Source organism: Podarcis filfolensis (genome assembly GCF_964270895.1).
Source record: "Podarcis filfolensis genome assembly, chromosome: 12".
NCBI classification, from domain to species: Eukaryota; Metazoa; Chordata; class Lepidosauria; order Squamata; family Lacertidae; genus Podarcis; species Podarcis filfolensis.
The window spans coordinates 50,485,673-50,501,590 of record NC_139614.1 but is presented as its reverse complement, the minus strand read 5'-3'; the positions used below and the strand labels follow the sequence as shown (position 1 = coordinate 50,501,590).

Below are 15,918 nucleotides of genomic sequence, written 5' to 3'. Positions count from 1 at the left end.
GAGGACAGGGCGGGTGGGGGCTTGATTAGGGGAGGGGGCACGGAAGGGGGGAGGGCTCTTTCGGGGTGGGGTGGGGAGCACCGCTTGCTCCTCCTCCTCCTCCTGGAAAGGGGCATTTTTTTTTCATCTTCTGGCGGGAGGGGGGAGGTAGGTAAGTTTAGGGATCTAAATAGGGGGGGGGAGAGGAAGGAAGGTGCTGCCTCCAGATGAGGAGGGGGGTCTGAACCCTCTTTTTTGGGCAAGGGGATTTTTTTGGGGGGGGAAATGATAGGTCAGAGGCACGGTTTGGGGGAGTTAGATGTAGGGTGTTTTGAATTGGGTTTTTGGGGGGAGGGGTAATACAAAGCTTTGGGGTGAGTGTGAGTGGGGTAGGTTTTTTTTAGGGATCAGCTCAGGGGAGCCATTTAGGAGGCACAGGACAAACCGAGGGTTCTTGAGGGGGTGCGAAGGTGAGCCGCCGCCAAGATCCCGTATCTGTATTTTCTCTACTGCTGTCCTGAGGTTGCTGTTCAGGCGGGTATTTTTGTGCCTGGAGTAAGGATTTGGAGTGGCACTGGGTTTTTCCTTTAACTCAGAGTGGTATAGGGTTTTGCTTTAGGTGGGGTAGTCTTTGGATTTGGGGTTTCCTCCCCCCATCTTTTTTAACTCCCTCCGTTCTTTGAAGAAGGAAAGAGGACAAGGCACTACAGAAGAGACCTGTATGCGTGCTGCCTTCTATAACATTTTTTTTTGGCTTCGTTCCTGGAGGAGTTCTTTTTTCACACATAAGTCTGCCTCTAGATTTCCTAAAAGGAAAACGAATAAAAAGGAACCCATAAACGCACACCGAACCTGCCTCTGGGAGGGAAATAGCCAGGTGAAAACGCACTCTGTTTCCATGGACAACCCGTCCATTATCACCCAGGTGACTAACCCCAAAGAGAAGAAATCCTGTCTTGCTCTCAGGATAAAGGTGAGAAACTGTTCTCTATGGGTACACAATACTGTCCTAATGGTTGCATACAAAATGGGCAAGCTGTTTTTTTTTCCTTTTTCCTGTAATATTCCTTTCAGCATTGTGCCAGTGTAGACTCAGGTTGCTGCTCTGGTGTAGCACCTTGAACCTCTTCACTTAACTGTTTTGCTTCAGTCCAGCAGTAAATTAAGACATCACTATAGCTATTAAAGTGGAATGCATTTTTGTGCCTCTCTGTGTTTTGTCTCTACTCCAATTGGTGTTGAGTGCAACTCGTGTAACCTTGTTGTTCCTCTGCCAGCTAGAGTTTGGGCCAAGTCCAAGCTCTAGGGAGGCAGACCTTTATTGAACTTAGTAGGATGGTTTTGAAATCTTGGCATTTGGGCACTGAGGAATTTGTGTTTTTTGGAAGAGGCTGGTGTAAACATCCTTCAAACTGGATTAAAATGATTGATTTGGAGACTTTTTGTTTAAGGTGTTTTGCGCTGAAACAGCTAAAAATGGTCAGGGAAAGCAATAAGGTTTGGATGTAAAGATCCTACTCATAACATGCATTGAACATTGCCCTCCAGTTCAAAAACCAGGTCAAACTGTTTTCATTTTTCCTTCAGCAAAAGCAAGGCTTGAACCAAGATCAAGGTGGATGGTCAAAACTTCAGAATTTAAGGGGCGTTTTAGACCAGTGAAGCATGAAAGAAGTCATTGACTGTGCTCTCAATGTGTGGTGGCATGAAATGGAATGGGCAGTCCTTAAAAAAAAAAAGGACATGAAATAAACCTGGTGGTACAAATGTAGTCACCTGAAAAATAATAAAGATTATAATCTTCCTCATGGCTGCAGATTTATTTTTCAAGTTGTTGTAGCTATCTCTTTCACTGTAGTGTACTGTGACTGCTCCAGTTCTCTGCTTGTTTGGTGTGGCTAATAGGTAATAATCTTTGTCATGATGGCTAGAGTATCCTGCTGTGGAGTAGGGGTTTGATATCCTTTTCATTTTGGTTTACTTGTTTTAATTCTGTGATTTCCCTCATATCATTTATACTCATCATCACCATCATATAAAAAAGAAAGCCGTTATTTTGAAACCAATTTAATGCTGTTAGCTAAAGCATTCATCCATATTGGATAATCCTTTTCCTTCTTTAGTGAGGAAGCTTTCAGATTTTTCAGGTTTCCAAACCGTTCGTCTTGTTCATCATGCTCCTTGTACATGGTCTTGTAATAGGGAGTCCTGTTACTAAAGAGACCAGTCTACATAAAACAGAACTGTGTACGGTTTACATTGTTTTTGGAATATAAACCCATGTCTAACCGATAAATATAGTGGTGGCAGTGGAAAACGAGGAACAAATGTGAGAACTTACTAGCAACCTCTGTACTAAGGTGTTCTGTTCAATGTGAACCGTGGTTAAGAGGGAACAGGCTGTGGGACTGCATGCTTGATTCCCTTCCCTGCCAGATCTTAACCAGGGTTAATGGTTGCTAACAGACACGATTAATACTAGCCACTGTTGTCTCTTAGCTGGGGTTGGAACTTTGCTAGCAAACCATGATTAGTGTTAACTGATTAAAACTAGAATGTGAAACATGTTCATGTGAGTAGAAGGACTGGTGGGGAAAGAACATTTGATCTAGTGGCCTGCTCCTGGTTTTGAAAAAAAACCTACTAAGATACAAGAGCATTACAACTGCACTGGCTCGAGGAAATTTCCTAGTACTTCTCACTACTGGTGTTATGTTGAAGCAGTTGCATAAACCAACACTTGTCAGAAACAGATGATTTAATTGAAAAACATATTAAACCCAAGGAGTGAAGCAAGAGACCTTCTCCATCAAACTCTGGATATTGGAGGCAATCAAGAGAGGGCTGTCTCCTGTATGCTCTGCTTATAAGCTTCCTGGAAATAGGTGACTGGCTACAGTTAGAAAGGCAGGACTAGATGGGCCCCCTGATCAGACTTAACAGATTATGCACCTGAAGACTACCCGTTAGGATCCACAAAGTTGCTAACAGAGTCAGGATTGTGTCCTCCTTCTTCAATGCAGTCTCATGCATGTTTATTCAAAATAAACTTTCTCTGTGCTCAGTGGGGTTTATTCCAGCATTAGTGTGTTGGGTTTTGGAAGCTGGAGCCAGGGAGATGAAGGTTTGGTTGGTTGGCAAGCAGCGCATATGTTCCCCTCTGGAGTTCTAGTGAAAGTTGGGACTTGTTTTGGCAGCAGGTGATGGAACTGCTCCAAGTGCATAAGTGGCCCACCACCAAAATGCCCAGCCACAACTTCCTCTAACTTGATGCTAGTGAGCTGTAAAAAGAAATTGCAGAATTACACAACAGAGGATTTTAAATTTCATACTTGGGGGGTTAGCGTATATAGTTTTGTGGGTCGTCCGTCCCCCCGGTAGATTTTTAGATAAGAGGGTGGTTTCTTGAAATGCAGCAAAGGCGGCAGGAAATAACTGCTTGTGCAGCTGTCTTTTTTCATGTTGGGCCTGTTTCTACAGCTGTTTATGATTCTTATTTGTTTGCTTTGTCTCCTCATCACCATTGCCAGAGGGTGATGAAACACTCACCATGGTGAGTGTGGGGAGTGGAACGGTGGACCCCTGCTACTAGTGAAGCTTTAGTAATGTGCAGGTGTTGACACATCTGCCTGCCAGTTGTAATTGCTCTGGTCTTTTTGGTGAACAAAAAGCCAGAAGCTCACAGGTTGCCATCCAGAATTCTCATTTTTGCTGAGGTTTGGAGTAGGTAAGAAGAGATTTTGCTGCTCTTACCTTCTCAAAATCACAGCACATATAGGAGAAAACCCTTCCTACCAAAGCACTTGTTAATTACAGCAAATGGTATCTTCATAGTAGGCCAAGTCAACATTCATGGACTACCGGTATTTATCCACATACAATATTGACTTTGCGGATGGGCAGCATGTCTGCAACTAGACAATTTACAGCATAAGCTGTCTCTGGAGCTGCTTTATAAGTTTTTGTATGCTTTCTTCCTCTTGAAAAAATTCGTTCAGCATTTTAGCTTTGCTACAGATCTGAAGTAGCTTAGGATGGGAGAAAGTGGCTTGTCCAAGGACACCCAGTGAACTTCATAGTTGAACAGGGATTTGAACTTTAATTACCCACATTCAAACTCAATACTCTAGACCAGGCATAGGCAAACTCGGCCCTCCAGATGTTTTGGGACTACAATTCCCATCATCCCTGACCACTGGTCCTGTTAGCTAGGGATCATGGTAGTTGTAGTCTCAAAACATCTGGAGGGCCAAGTTTGCCTATACCTGCTCTAGACACCATAGCATGGAGGCAAATAACATCACCTGTGCTCCATATAGATACTGCAGTTGGCAAGCAAGCCTGGTTCAGACCAATAACTGGCTTTGACCTTCTCATGATGTGGTGTCATCCTGTCACGCAAAATGGATATGGGCTGGTTTAAAAAAATGGCACAGTTACTGGTCAATACTGATCACTCTTGTTGCATCAATGGAAAAAGTGAATTCTTCCCAGCCTGATAAAGAAGTTGACCCATATTGATGTACACTATTTGGGCTAAAGCTCTTTAATTTATAGCAGAATTTGTTAGGATTAGACTCATAAAATGACTTAAGAAAACAATGGTTTACATACAGTTTGTGTTAGTTTCTAAGTGTGCTCTGAAAACTTGATACTAAAGTAACAGAAAATCAACTACGCATGCATGTATAAAAATACATAGTTTTTATATTACAATATGAATGTTTATATTTCTAATGGAGGGTGTGTGGGGTTTTTTAAACAAAACTGTGTTGCATAACAAAATTTCCATTTGTCATAATACAATGAATGGATACAGTGTTGATCAAATTTCTCATTTTCAAAGTTGTAATCAATGTAACTGTAAGGGCCATGTAATGTATATGTGAGCATGTGTTAGAAAGTCAGGTGAACCTGGAGACATTTCTGATCCAATACTGGAAAAGTATTCCAAGTTGTTCTAGAGACCAACTACATGTTCTAGAGACCAACTAAATAGGTAGTTTAGCACTGCGTGAATCTCTTTTTAAAAATGGTTTGCTGTGAGTGAGAATTGGGACAATGGTGTTCAAGGAGGAGTTTCCTAACTTTTCCTTACCACACCATAGTCCTGAGACAGTCCACATAACAGTGTGTGTATTTCTGTTATGTGTCACCTTAAACTGTTATCTGTCTCAAGCCATTTTGAAGGAGTTGGATAGAACCTGCAACAACGAAATCATAGCCTCATGTGGATATTGTGTGTTTAAATGGTCAAGCAATACATTAATAAAGCATTGCTTTCATTAATCAAAACCATTTCCTACAAATTACATCTCTTTGCTATTACAGGCCTTTAACTTTGTAAACATCAAGAGATTGCAATTTTGATCCTTTTAAGGAGATACAAAAAAGCTTGTTTTTTGCGTTTGTTTGTATGCCTTATCTGTTTCATTTTACGTTACCCTGCTTTCAAAACTTGACCCACCTGTTTAAAGTTACAATTCTTTGGAAATTAATCTTCACAGTTTTATTAGCCGGACTTCAGAAACTTTCTCTATTGTGAACATCATTATTGGGCTATATCTTCTGTGCAAAATAAAAGTGCTGCCTAGCAGCTTAAGTATAAATTATACACAAATCATCTCCTGTAGCTTCTTCATGCCACCATGTTGTCAGCTGTGACCTACCCTAAAGGATGATCAGCTCTCTAAGCATTACAAGCCAGCTATATAAATTCAGCAGTAGCCAAGAAAGGAAGGGGACACTTTACTACAGTAACTTTTGAGAGGGCGCCTAGAGGTGGGAGGTGGCTAATGAAGAGTGAATGAAATGCATGTGAGCTGAAATTGCTATGGCCTGAGTGGCAATTTGAGTTTTTCAAAGCATATGTTGGAATGTAACAGTGCCTTCCAAGTAAGTATTAAATTATATAAACCCATTAGCATCACTGACTTTTTCTTAGATCTTTTGAAATTACAACTGAATGATATATTTAAAAAATGGCTCTAGGCGATAACAATAATGAATAAAGTACATAATAAATTTAGTACATAATGCTCCCTCCCCAACATTTTTAATGTTTGTATAATCGGCTTTGTATAATGGAAGTTGAGGTTATATGATGTTTGGTTTGTTACTCATTAGGGTAAAGCTTTTAAGATGCTGAATGCAAAACAAACGAAATCTACATTATGAGAGCAGTGATGCTGTACTTCATCATTGGCTAGAGTTCTAGGTGTTAACAAAACAATTTGGGGTGGGCTTTTCCTTCTAGGCTACCTTCAGCTTCAGATACTTATGATTAATGTAGGGCTTTAAACACACAGTCATAAACTTCTTTGTAAGTTTAAGTGTGCAGGCTTCAGGCTTGCAGGTTCTACTTTGTGAGGTGTTTTTCCCCCCTAGATCCCTGAGATCCAAGAACCAAAGCCTGACATGCAAAAGATAAACACATAGAATTAAAGAATTCTCAGTCCAACAGTTCGTTATGAGCACCACACACAAATCTAGTCATGCAGACCCCAAGCTTTTGTTATTTCAGCAGTGTAGTTTGGGAAGAGGGGAATAAATTTGTTCCTGCTATTGTGAAATAGTTGGGAGTCAGAAATCTTTACTGATCTATTGTAAACCACTCAGAGATCTAGCAGTAGATCCAGGTTTACCTTCTGCCCACTTCAGCTGTAGTTTACCACAATATTGATAAATAGTATCACACCAGTGTAATTCTCTGCAGGTGTAAGCCTTGTTGGTTCAATGAGACTTATTACCAAGTACATGTGTATAGTGAGGAACCACTTTTGTCCAGAGGACCAGATCCCAAAGTAGTCAACTTTCTGCATGCCACTTTGAGAATTGTGTCATATGTTGTAAGGTGCAGGAAAAGTGGATATGGCTGGGCCTTATGACCCAAAGCCAGAAGCTAGACAGGCCTGATTAGGCAAAAGAGCCAGAGGTTCCCAACCAAAGATGTATATGATTGCAGTTTGTAAAGTGGCTGGATGTGTTCTAGACCTTTAACGTTACTTATAATAGCAAATTGCTGTTATATAATAAAATGCCTAGTTGAAACATCACTCCTGGCAATGTGGCAGATCATCTCCTGCATACAGAATTGTGTACAAGTGAATATCAGTCTGCAAAACACTTGAGTTGTTTGCTTAGACCAGGTCTATATATATGTAGTGGAATAAAATATGACAGGAAACTAGGAAGCCGCTTTATGCCAACTCAGACTGATGAGCCGCTGAATTCAGTAATGTCCACACTGACTTAGAGCAGCTCTCAAATCTCTTAGACAGGAAGTCTTCCCAAACCTTAAATGGAGATTGAACTTCGGCATGCAAAGCAGATGTCCTGCTACTGAGCTATGACTGTTCCCCATTTCAGGTCAGCTTCATCCACATTTAGCAGTCCATGACTGCAAACCAGTGGACAAATGTGTGTGGTTATCAGATCTTGATTCTAACACCCCATTTATTTATTCTTTATAATATTTATATGTTTATTTTCTCTTGAAAGCCCCCCCCCTTGTGTGTGTGTGTGTGTGTACACACACGGAGTACCCATAAAATACCAGAGAAGCAAAACCAAATGTATAAGAGGGTGAGACTTAGTAGTTCCAAAGCATAAAAGTATCAATGAATTTGTGAATGTATAAGTCTAAATGTGGTGTTTGCTAACTGCAGACACATCACATCTTCCAGAACTACAGTCACTTCTTTTTGCCTTCAGCGAAACCTCCTCTCAAAAATGCATTAGATGGGCAAGAGAGTAATGTTAACCAATTATGAAATGCCCACAATAGACTTTTAAAATATATGTCTTTGAAAATTTTATAGCCAAGGAACAATTTACTTTCACTTGTGTCCCCACCCCCTTGTTTCCTGGTGGATTATGACAACTCTTCCTACTCTTAAATATTGCTAAGCAGCTGCTGCTCCTTCCCTAAACTGGGGGATGTTATTTGTTTTCCAAGTACAGTTTGAGTTCTGTATTAGTTTTCCGCTTTCTACTTTGGAAAAATAGCAGCTTTTAAAATACAAATGAGTCATCTTGGTTTGAGTTGTTTTGTGTGTGAGCTGTTCTTCCCCCATCAGTAGTTGAGGGAGTTGTTCCTTTCTTAATCCAATGGCCAGGAATCCTTGTAGGAGTTTTTAAGCTGAGTGTGATTGACAGATTTATGGAAGAAAACTTGGATTAGTGTAAAGGTTTCTTCAAATAAGACGAATTGATCACATTTGACAACTTCTCTGTGTTTTTATAACTTGCAAGCTGCATGTAGATAATCTTGTGTGCGTTGCATATTTGTTCCGACATGAGAGTTTTACCAGTTTCAAATAATAACCAGTGGAAAAGTGCTCCCCCAGCACACACCCACACATATACGTATAAAATTTCATTTTCTAATAGTGGAATCCTATACAGAGTCCCCCTAAATTCAGTGGGGCTAGCTGGCCTAAGTGTATCCCATGAAAGGAAGTTTGCATTATGTTTGGCAAGTCACTTGTTATACATAGTAGCCACCCTTGTGCAATAAAAATAAACCTGTACATACTTGCAACAATTTTTCACCACTTGTCCAGTTCAGCTATTTTAGGATATTCTAGTACAGCCTGAGGATTGGTGGTTTTGGAAACGCTACGCTCAAGTTAAAATTACCCAGGCAGCCTTAAGAACCTTTCCATTCTCACGTTGTTTTCCTGTTATCTTGTAAGCTCTGTGTCCAGAAGGCAGAAGGTTTATATGTAGTACAAACTTGCTTAGGCCACAGTGTTGCTTAATTACAAAAGTGTAGAGTCTTGGTTTCTGCAAATCTGGAGCTTGAGGCCTAAATTTTGGGATGGTGGCAGGCCTGAAACTTGAAATGCAGACCTCCCTCAATCACTTGTAAAGCAGGGAGCGTAGGTAATATATAATACAAAAAGAAGTATTTGGGTGGAGTTGCTGAACGTCTATGCCTGCTACACATTTCCCTAAAGTGCTTTTTCCAGTAAATGGAGGTTCAGGGGTGCTAGGCATTGGGGGAGAAAAAGAAATGGCAGTCTGGGGTCAGGTTCCTTTTCCTTTCTGCCACTTTGGTGTCTTAAAACCTAGACACTTTTTTTACAGATGCTTTGAGGGTCTAGTGTGCCTTCTTATATGTTTTTGTAGCACCCTGCTTGTGGTTAACGCTTAGCTGGAATGAAATATTCAACGCAGCAATAGAGAAATTAAAATAATAATTTATTTGTTAGACAAATAAATGAGAGACACAGTGGTATATGGTTACCAAAGCTCTGCCCACTCCAGCCCTGATGGTCAGCACTTATATTTCCTCAGCCCAGCCCCCTTGCTCCTCCTTTGGCTGCCTCTGTCCAATCAGCCTGGTTGAAATTCCTATTGGCTGTTTGCTAGAACCAATCATAAAAGATACACCCATTTCCTATTACCTTTTATGGGAGACAAAGAGCTATATTTCCTTCTATCTATAAATGGCAAACAAGTAGCCATATATCTTACATTTGCCTCAACAAGGCACCTTAATTACCAGATCACCTCTTGCCCTTCTTGCCCTTTTGCCCTCCAAAACAGATGGCTAATGGTTTTAAATTTTTATCTTAAACAGAGGTCAGAGATCTTGGCTTCACATTCTCACACACCATCAATGAAAGATCTCCTTCTTTGGAGGTCTTTAAGCAGAGGCTTGACAACCATATGTCAGGAGTGCTCTGATGGTGTTTCCTGCTTGGCAGGGGGTTGGACTCAATGGCCCTTGTGGTCTCTTCCAACTCTATGATTCTATGAAATAAGAATCTAACATAAGAATCTAACATTTCTTACTTTCTAAATCCTTTGCATAATTACATTTAAGCCAATATATTTCATACATAACATATATAGATTTTTAGAAGCAAAGGCCTTTTCTAAGTAAAAACTTCTTCAGTTTACAACCCCCTTTCCTGGCCAGTTGCTTTTCCCATTAGCTCTTGCCCTTTAACCTGTGGCTCAAGTCTCTAATGGGAGATACATGGTATTATATTTTGTTAAACAATGAATCCTACTATTTACCAACTCTTAATTAGTGCTTTTGCAGCTTGATTGTATTCTGTAGGGTCAGTAACCTAGTAACCTTTGCTCTCAGCCTGTAATTCCCTTTTTACAACTTGGAGAATTTTGGCTCCTGCTATAAATCAGGGGGCCCTTGTCCAGGAGGATAAACATCTGCCAAAAGTCTTTTAGATAGCTGGTCTTCTGCCTGGCATTAAAAACACACAAGCATCTGCAAATTTTATATATATATATATATATATATATATATATATATATATTTAAAGCTCATTTTAAAATACAAGTCTTGATCAGATGCCTCATTTTCACATTGTGAGATGTGTACATCTTCCAGCTCGCTGCTGTGTTTTCCTCTCCCCCTCCCCTACTTTTTTTAAAAAATGTTGCTCTGGAGCTCTGACCAGAAAGTGACCTAGTGTCCTTTACTCTGCATCTTTCATTCCTGCTCTTAATTCTTGGTCAATTCTTGGTTGGTATCCTTGGGGAGGTTTTTGTTGTTGTTTCATTGACAGAATCATTACTGCTCCATTAACATTGCTCTTCTCTTGACTTCTTCCTCTGCGGAAAACGATGGTGTTAGTATGCAGCGTTGGTTTACAGGTTAACTGTTTGGAAAATGCTTTGAACTGATGTTTACGTATATGATTATCTCCCATAAATGCTGTTATGTTTTAGTCTTGATGGTGGCAGATGTTAGCTGTGTGTGCCACACTTAGCTAGCCAAATTGCCTCTAGAAAGAAACATTTGACTTGGGGTTACACAAGGGCATCATAAAGATTGCTGTAACATTCGCAGCTGTTGCAAGAGCTGTCCATTACAATAACTGCAATCAATTTAACGTGTATACGTAGGATGCCTTGTAGCAAGGTTAAAGGTGTTTTACACTATTCTCTGAAAAATGTGGAATGGCATTACCAGTGCAGGCCTGAATTCTTCCTAATACTGGATACTTAAACTTTCTTTTTTCCTCAGTAAGTTTGCAGTTCAGATAGGGGGTAAAATGCAAGGAGCTGGCTGGTTGAAGGTTCATTAGTATTGCAGTAATAAAAATGAAGGACACTGCAGCAAGGAAGTGAAACTTGGCCCAAAGTATATTAGCTTTGTCAGCACTTTGGCAGGAAAATAAATTATCTGAAGTTTAGATATCTTGTGTTTGAAACCAGCTTTATTGTCATCTTAAAGGAACATCGAGTCTTTAAATTCTTTTTTTTCTGTACTGAATATTTTATTTTATTTCAAGATTCAAAGTTACACTTTGTCACTCAACAGTCATAATTCTATTCTACAATACTAATGACTTCCCGCTCACCCATCATCAATGTTTATAATCATGATTACATACAATTGCATTTTAAAATTCTGTCATATCCAGTTTCATCCTTTGTAACAGATGTCTTGCTATGTTCTCCTATTTTTTTCTTAGGGTATTTAAATTTAAATAAAATAACCTGTGTATCCCGCTGTTTTCAGTATTAGCTGAGTATTGCAGTATTAGTTTCTCCCACTTCTGTTTGCCTTTGTTGTAGGCTGTATTGTCTCAATGTGGATATACGATGCCTGGTTTATTTTAAAGCACTTCTATGCTGCTTAATATTTTAGAAAATATCTCAGTTTTTCATTGAGGTTCTGCTCCTAAGTTCCTTATAAATCATTTGTCTTGTGATGATGCTTGCTTTGGTGGTGGTGGTGATCAGACTTCCATGTGCTCTTGTGTTTCTTGTTGTAGAGAGCATTGAGACTAATCTAGCTTACTTGCAAGGGTATCATGCAAAGTATACACATGCACAAAAAGTCTATGGGGTGAGTAGGCAGAGGGGAGGGACATTAAAAGTGACTCTACAAGTTTAACATGCATTTCTGCCCATGCATGACATTGAGGTGGAGAATCTTAAGAGAGGTACAGTTCTCAGTTAGATACAAATAAGCTGCTTTCTTTTGAGTCAAGCCTGTGATCTACATAGTCCAATGTCATCTACCCTTTCAGCAGCTCTCTAGGATCTTTTCTGGCCTGTAATCATTTGACTAGTGACCTTGGACTCTGGACCTAGAATTTTCTATCCTCTCACTGATCTGATATGCCCCATCTGTATACATGGGTGCTGATGGTGTTTGTATCTTAAGCAAAGTGGGTCAAATGTAGGCCACCGATGCTTCAAAACAAGGCAAATACTTGTGCTAAAAACTAGTGTGGACACAGTTTTTAAAAGCACAGTAAAGCACAATTAATATTGTAACCAAAGAATAGAGGCAGCAATATCATTGCAATTTGCACATTTAATCATTCATGTTTATGTCATAACAACTAAACTGAAATGGCTTATTGTGGTAGCTATATTCAAAATAACTGGGACGCGGGTGGCGCTGTGGTCTAAACCACTGAGCCTCTTAGGCTTGCCAATCGGAAGGTCAGCAGTTTGAATCTGTGGCTGTGTGACAGGGTGAGCTCCTGTTGCTCTGGCCCAGCTTCTGCCAACCTAGCAGTTCGAAAGCATACCAGTGCAAGTAGATAAATAGGTACCGCTGCAGTAGGAAGGTAAATGGCATTTCATTGTGCTCAGGCACTCGTCACGGTGTATTGCTGCACCAGAAGCAGTTTAGTCATGCTGGCCAATGACCCATAAAGCTGTCTGTGGACAAACATCGGCTCCTTCGGCCTGAAGCGAGATGAGTGCCGCACCCCACGGTCGCCCTTGACAGGACTTAACCATCCAGGGGTCCTGTACTCCTTTATCTTTTTACCTATTCAGAATAGCTCTAGATAGAACTCTAATCCACATTGGGGGATAAGGCTAGTAAATAAATTTTCATGAGGTGACAGTGTAAGCCAGAATCATTTTGTGTGTATGCCCCAAACTAGGATAAAACAGCTTGAAACTTATCTAGTTTCCGTTACTGTTATAAGAAAATATGCTGAAATCCCAGGGACTTCTCTGGTTATGCAGGCACTTTGCATTAAGAGTTACTCAAAGCAGTTTGCAAATATAAAAGCAGCAACCAAACTAAAAACAGCAGCAAGAAGATGAAAAGTTAGCCCTAATCAAAAGCTTGTTTAAAAAGGGATGTCCAAGTGGAATACAAATTAAGGAACAAAATAAACCTAACCTCTTTGGGCATGGAATTCCCCATATGGAACACCACAACAGAAAGACCTCTGTCATGTCTTGTCACCAGTGTTCAAAACTCCCATTGTTCTAGGTGCATTTTGCAACAGGGAATTTCATTAGCGCAAGCAGTTTCTGATCTCTGGGTGCAGTACTGTGCCTAAAATTTCAGATTAAAACTGCAGAGTAGAAGGAAAGAATGACCTTTTCCTGCTTCCCCACTTAAAGCTACTCTCCGAAGACATGAGAAAAGAGATCCTCCTAAGAATATTGGTGTGGTGGGCAGACGAAGGACTAGACCATATGAAAAATGAGCATAAAATTTTAGCTGCAATCCATTTGCAGCTTTGTATTCTTGTTATAAAAAAGTGTACCTAGACATTCCGTTGTTGTACCCATAACCTAGGTTTAAGATGCCATTTAGCTCCTGGCTTTCATATCTCCGTTTCTAACATTGTTTGTCACCAGCTTTGCTTTGGGGGATGATGGGACATGCAAGAGGGATGCAATGGCTAACCTCAAAGGATGGGCAAATTCACATAAGGATATGGACTAAGCAGGAGGAGAGTGTCTTACATTCAAACCCTAGCTTTTAATGCCCGCAGTTGTGATTCCTCTGAGGCACATCAGTTTATCAAATTTACCATCCCTCTTTTTTCTGGATAGTGTGACTGTTAAGTTCTAAAGGAAAATGGCAATCTTCCAGTTCAGTGGTGCATGGGAAGAACCTAGCAGCGTGGGGATCATGGTGTAAATGTTTCCTGCTCAGAAAAATGTCAATATGTATTAACATAAAAGAAATTGTTTACGGTGTAGGAATGAGGATGCATTCATGTCAGCTAATAATACGCTGACTTCATCTCCCAGGAGTTGTTAGCACATTGTCAAAAGGACCCTGGGATTGCTGGGACTCTCCTAGGCCTAGTTGGGCTATCCTCCATTAAACATTTCAAGTTTCTTGCTATGACTGCCCCTAGTTTAACATGGACTGGAAATGGCCAGCAAGCCAAATCCTTATCTACTCTGCCCTGCACAGGTCAGGCAGGGCCCACCTGTCAACCATCAGGGCTTGCATAGTACTGTGCACAGACCATAGCAATACAGTCCTGCCTTAGGGAGCTTACATAGCCATTGCTGCCCATATTCCTAAGTTTCACTTTCTGTGTTTGCTAGTTATACAGTAGTTCTGTACTCTGAACACCTGTGTCACCCCCATCTCCGATTCTTGCCCTGCTCTGAAACCTTACTTGCCTACTAATGCACTTCTTGCTTCTGTTCTCCATTCCACTGCCTTGCTGCTCTCTTCCAATATTCTGTCCAGCTTTGAGTCTTCTGATTCTTCTCACCCACCTAGGCTACCCAACTGGACATGCTTCTGTCAACATTCTCTTCCATCTACAGCCCTGCAGAGACCACCTGGTTCCTGTGCATTTAGTTTGGATGTTAAGATTATATATCTGTTCATAAAATGACTCTTTTAATCATGGAAATGGACTCCCATTTTAGTTCAGTCAAGGTGGTTAAGTGTATTGCAGGTGCTTTATAACTTGGGCCTGCTTTGTTAAGTCAACATCTAAAATGAGGTTTTTGTAAACCATAAGCAAACCGCTAGAATTAGCAATGTTATGACATTTAGTCTGATCCTTTTACAAAGTGGGTGGGAACTCCATAGAGACTGCAGTGACTAGTAGGTTCTTTAATGTGAAGAAATATGAATCACTAACGGCTATTCCAGATCTCTGGGCTGCTCCAAATATCAAACATTTTTTTGACTTTTTTGCAGTTTTTACAATGCAAGTCTTATTTATTGAAAGCTCGGTTTTGAATGTTATTAAAAATGTACTACTTTTAAAGATGCACTATGAAAGTAAAACCTAAAGTTAGAATTGCACTTTGTTGTTATATTTATTTAGGGCTGGGTCGTGCATTTCAAAATGATCTGGTATTATATATATGTGTATATATAAAACCCCACCTCTCTGTTATGTTAGATAAAGTATGTTAATAAAATCTTTTAGTGAAATAAAGCTAACATTCTGCTGGATAATGCAGTACTCATAGCATGATTTCTCCAGGGACAGCACTGGAGAAAGTAGCTGAGTGCTGTGAGAGAGTAAGGTGAGAGCACTCCCCTTCTCCCCACCACTAGCTGAAGTGTATTCCACCTTAAGCCAGAAACATCCAGCAGCTTGTGACAGCTGAACTGAAATACTGACTCACCAGCTCTCTAATTACAGTTGCCCACATGCTGCAGCAGGGCACTTGGCTCAGCCTTCCCTCAGGATGCTGCTTGGAGTAGGAGATAAAAGTCCAGTTTGTGCTGGGTGGACAGTTGGTGGACAGCAACCTCCCTGATAAGAGACAAGGGCTATTTTTGGAACCCTAAGTGAGAGGCAGAAGGGGGGGGGGTCACCCCAGGATGGTAGACTAAAGTCAAGGATGCTCCCAGATGATGGGTGACAGAATCTGCCGTTTTATTGAGGTGGGAAACTACTGGATTATCATCAGCCTAGTTCATATGGTTACACACCTGCACTTTAATGTGGCTGCTGTGCTGTATCATTGCACCTAAAAACTGCTGCTGCACTGCAAAAGTGCTGGATGATTGTTGCATATTGCACATTGGCACTTTAATTGCCACTGTACTGTAAAACTGCTGGAGGATTACTATAGTTCATGCTGTGCACAATTGCAATTGAAAATTGCTGTTGCGCTTTACATACGATGTTGCAAAAAGAAACCCTACCTTAGGTTTTGTAAGAAGTGCCTTTTGAAATGGCATACCTGCACTTTAATACAGTGATACCT

The 15,918-nt window shown here is 40.5% G+C and overlaps 1 protein-coding gene across 1 annotated transcript in view; it reads left to right on the top strand.

Annotated features, from left to right (window-relative positions):
* Window positions 1-838: 838 nt before the first annotated feature.
* The window catches only part of CTDSPL (CTD small phosphatase like), a 68,745-nt gene continuing 53,665 nt past the window's right edge, over window positions 839-15,918 (top strand). Inside the window, 2 exon segments of the mRNA XM_083580087.1 lie at window positions 839-917; window positions 920-952. Coding sequence (XP_083436213.1) covers window positions 878-917; window positions 920-952 — 73 coding nt within the window. The 5' untranslated portion in view covers window positions 839-877.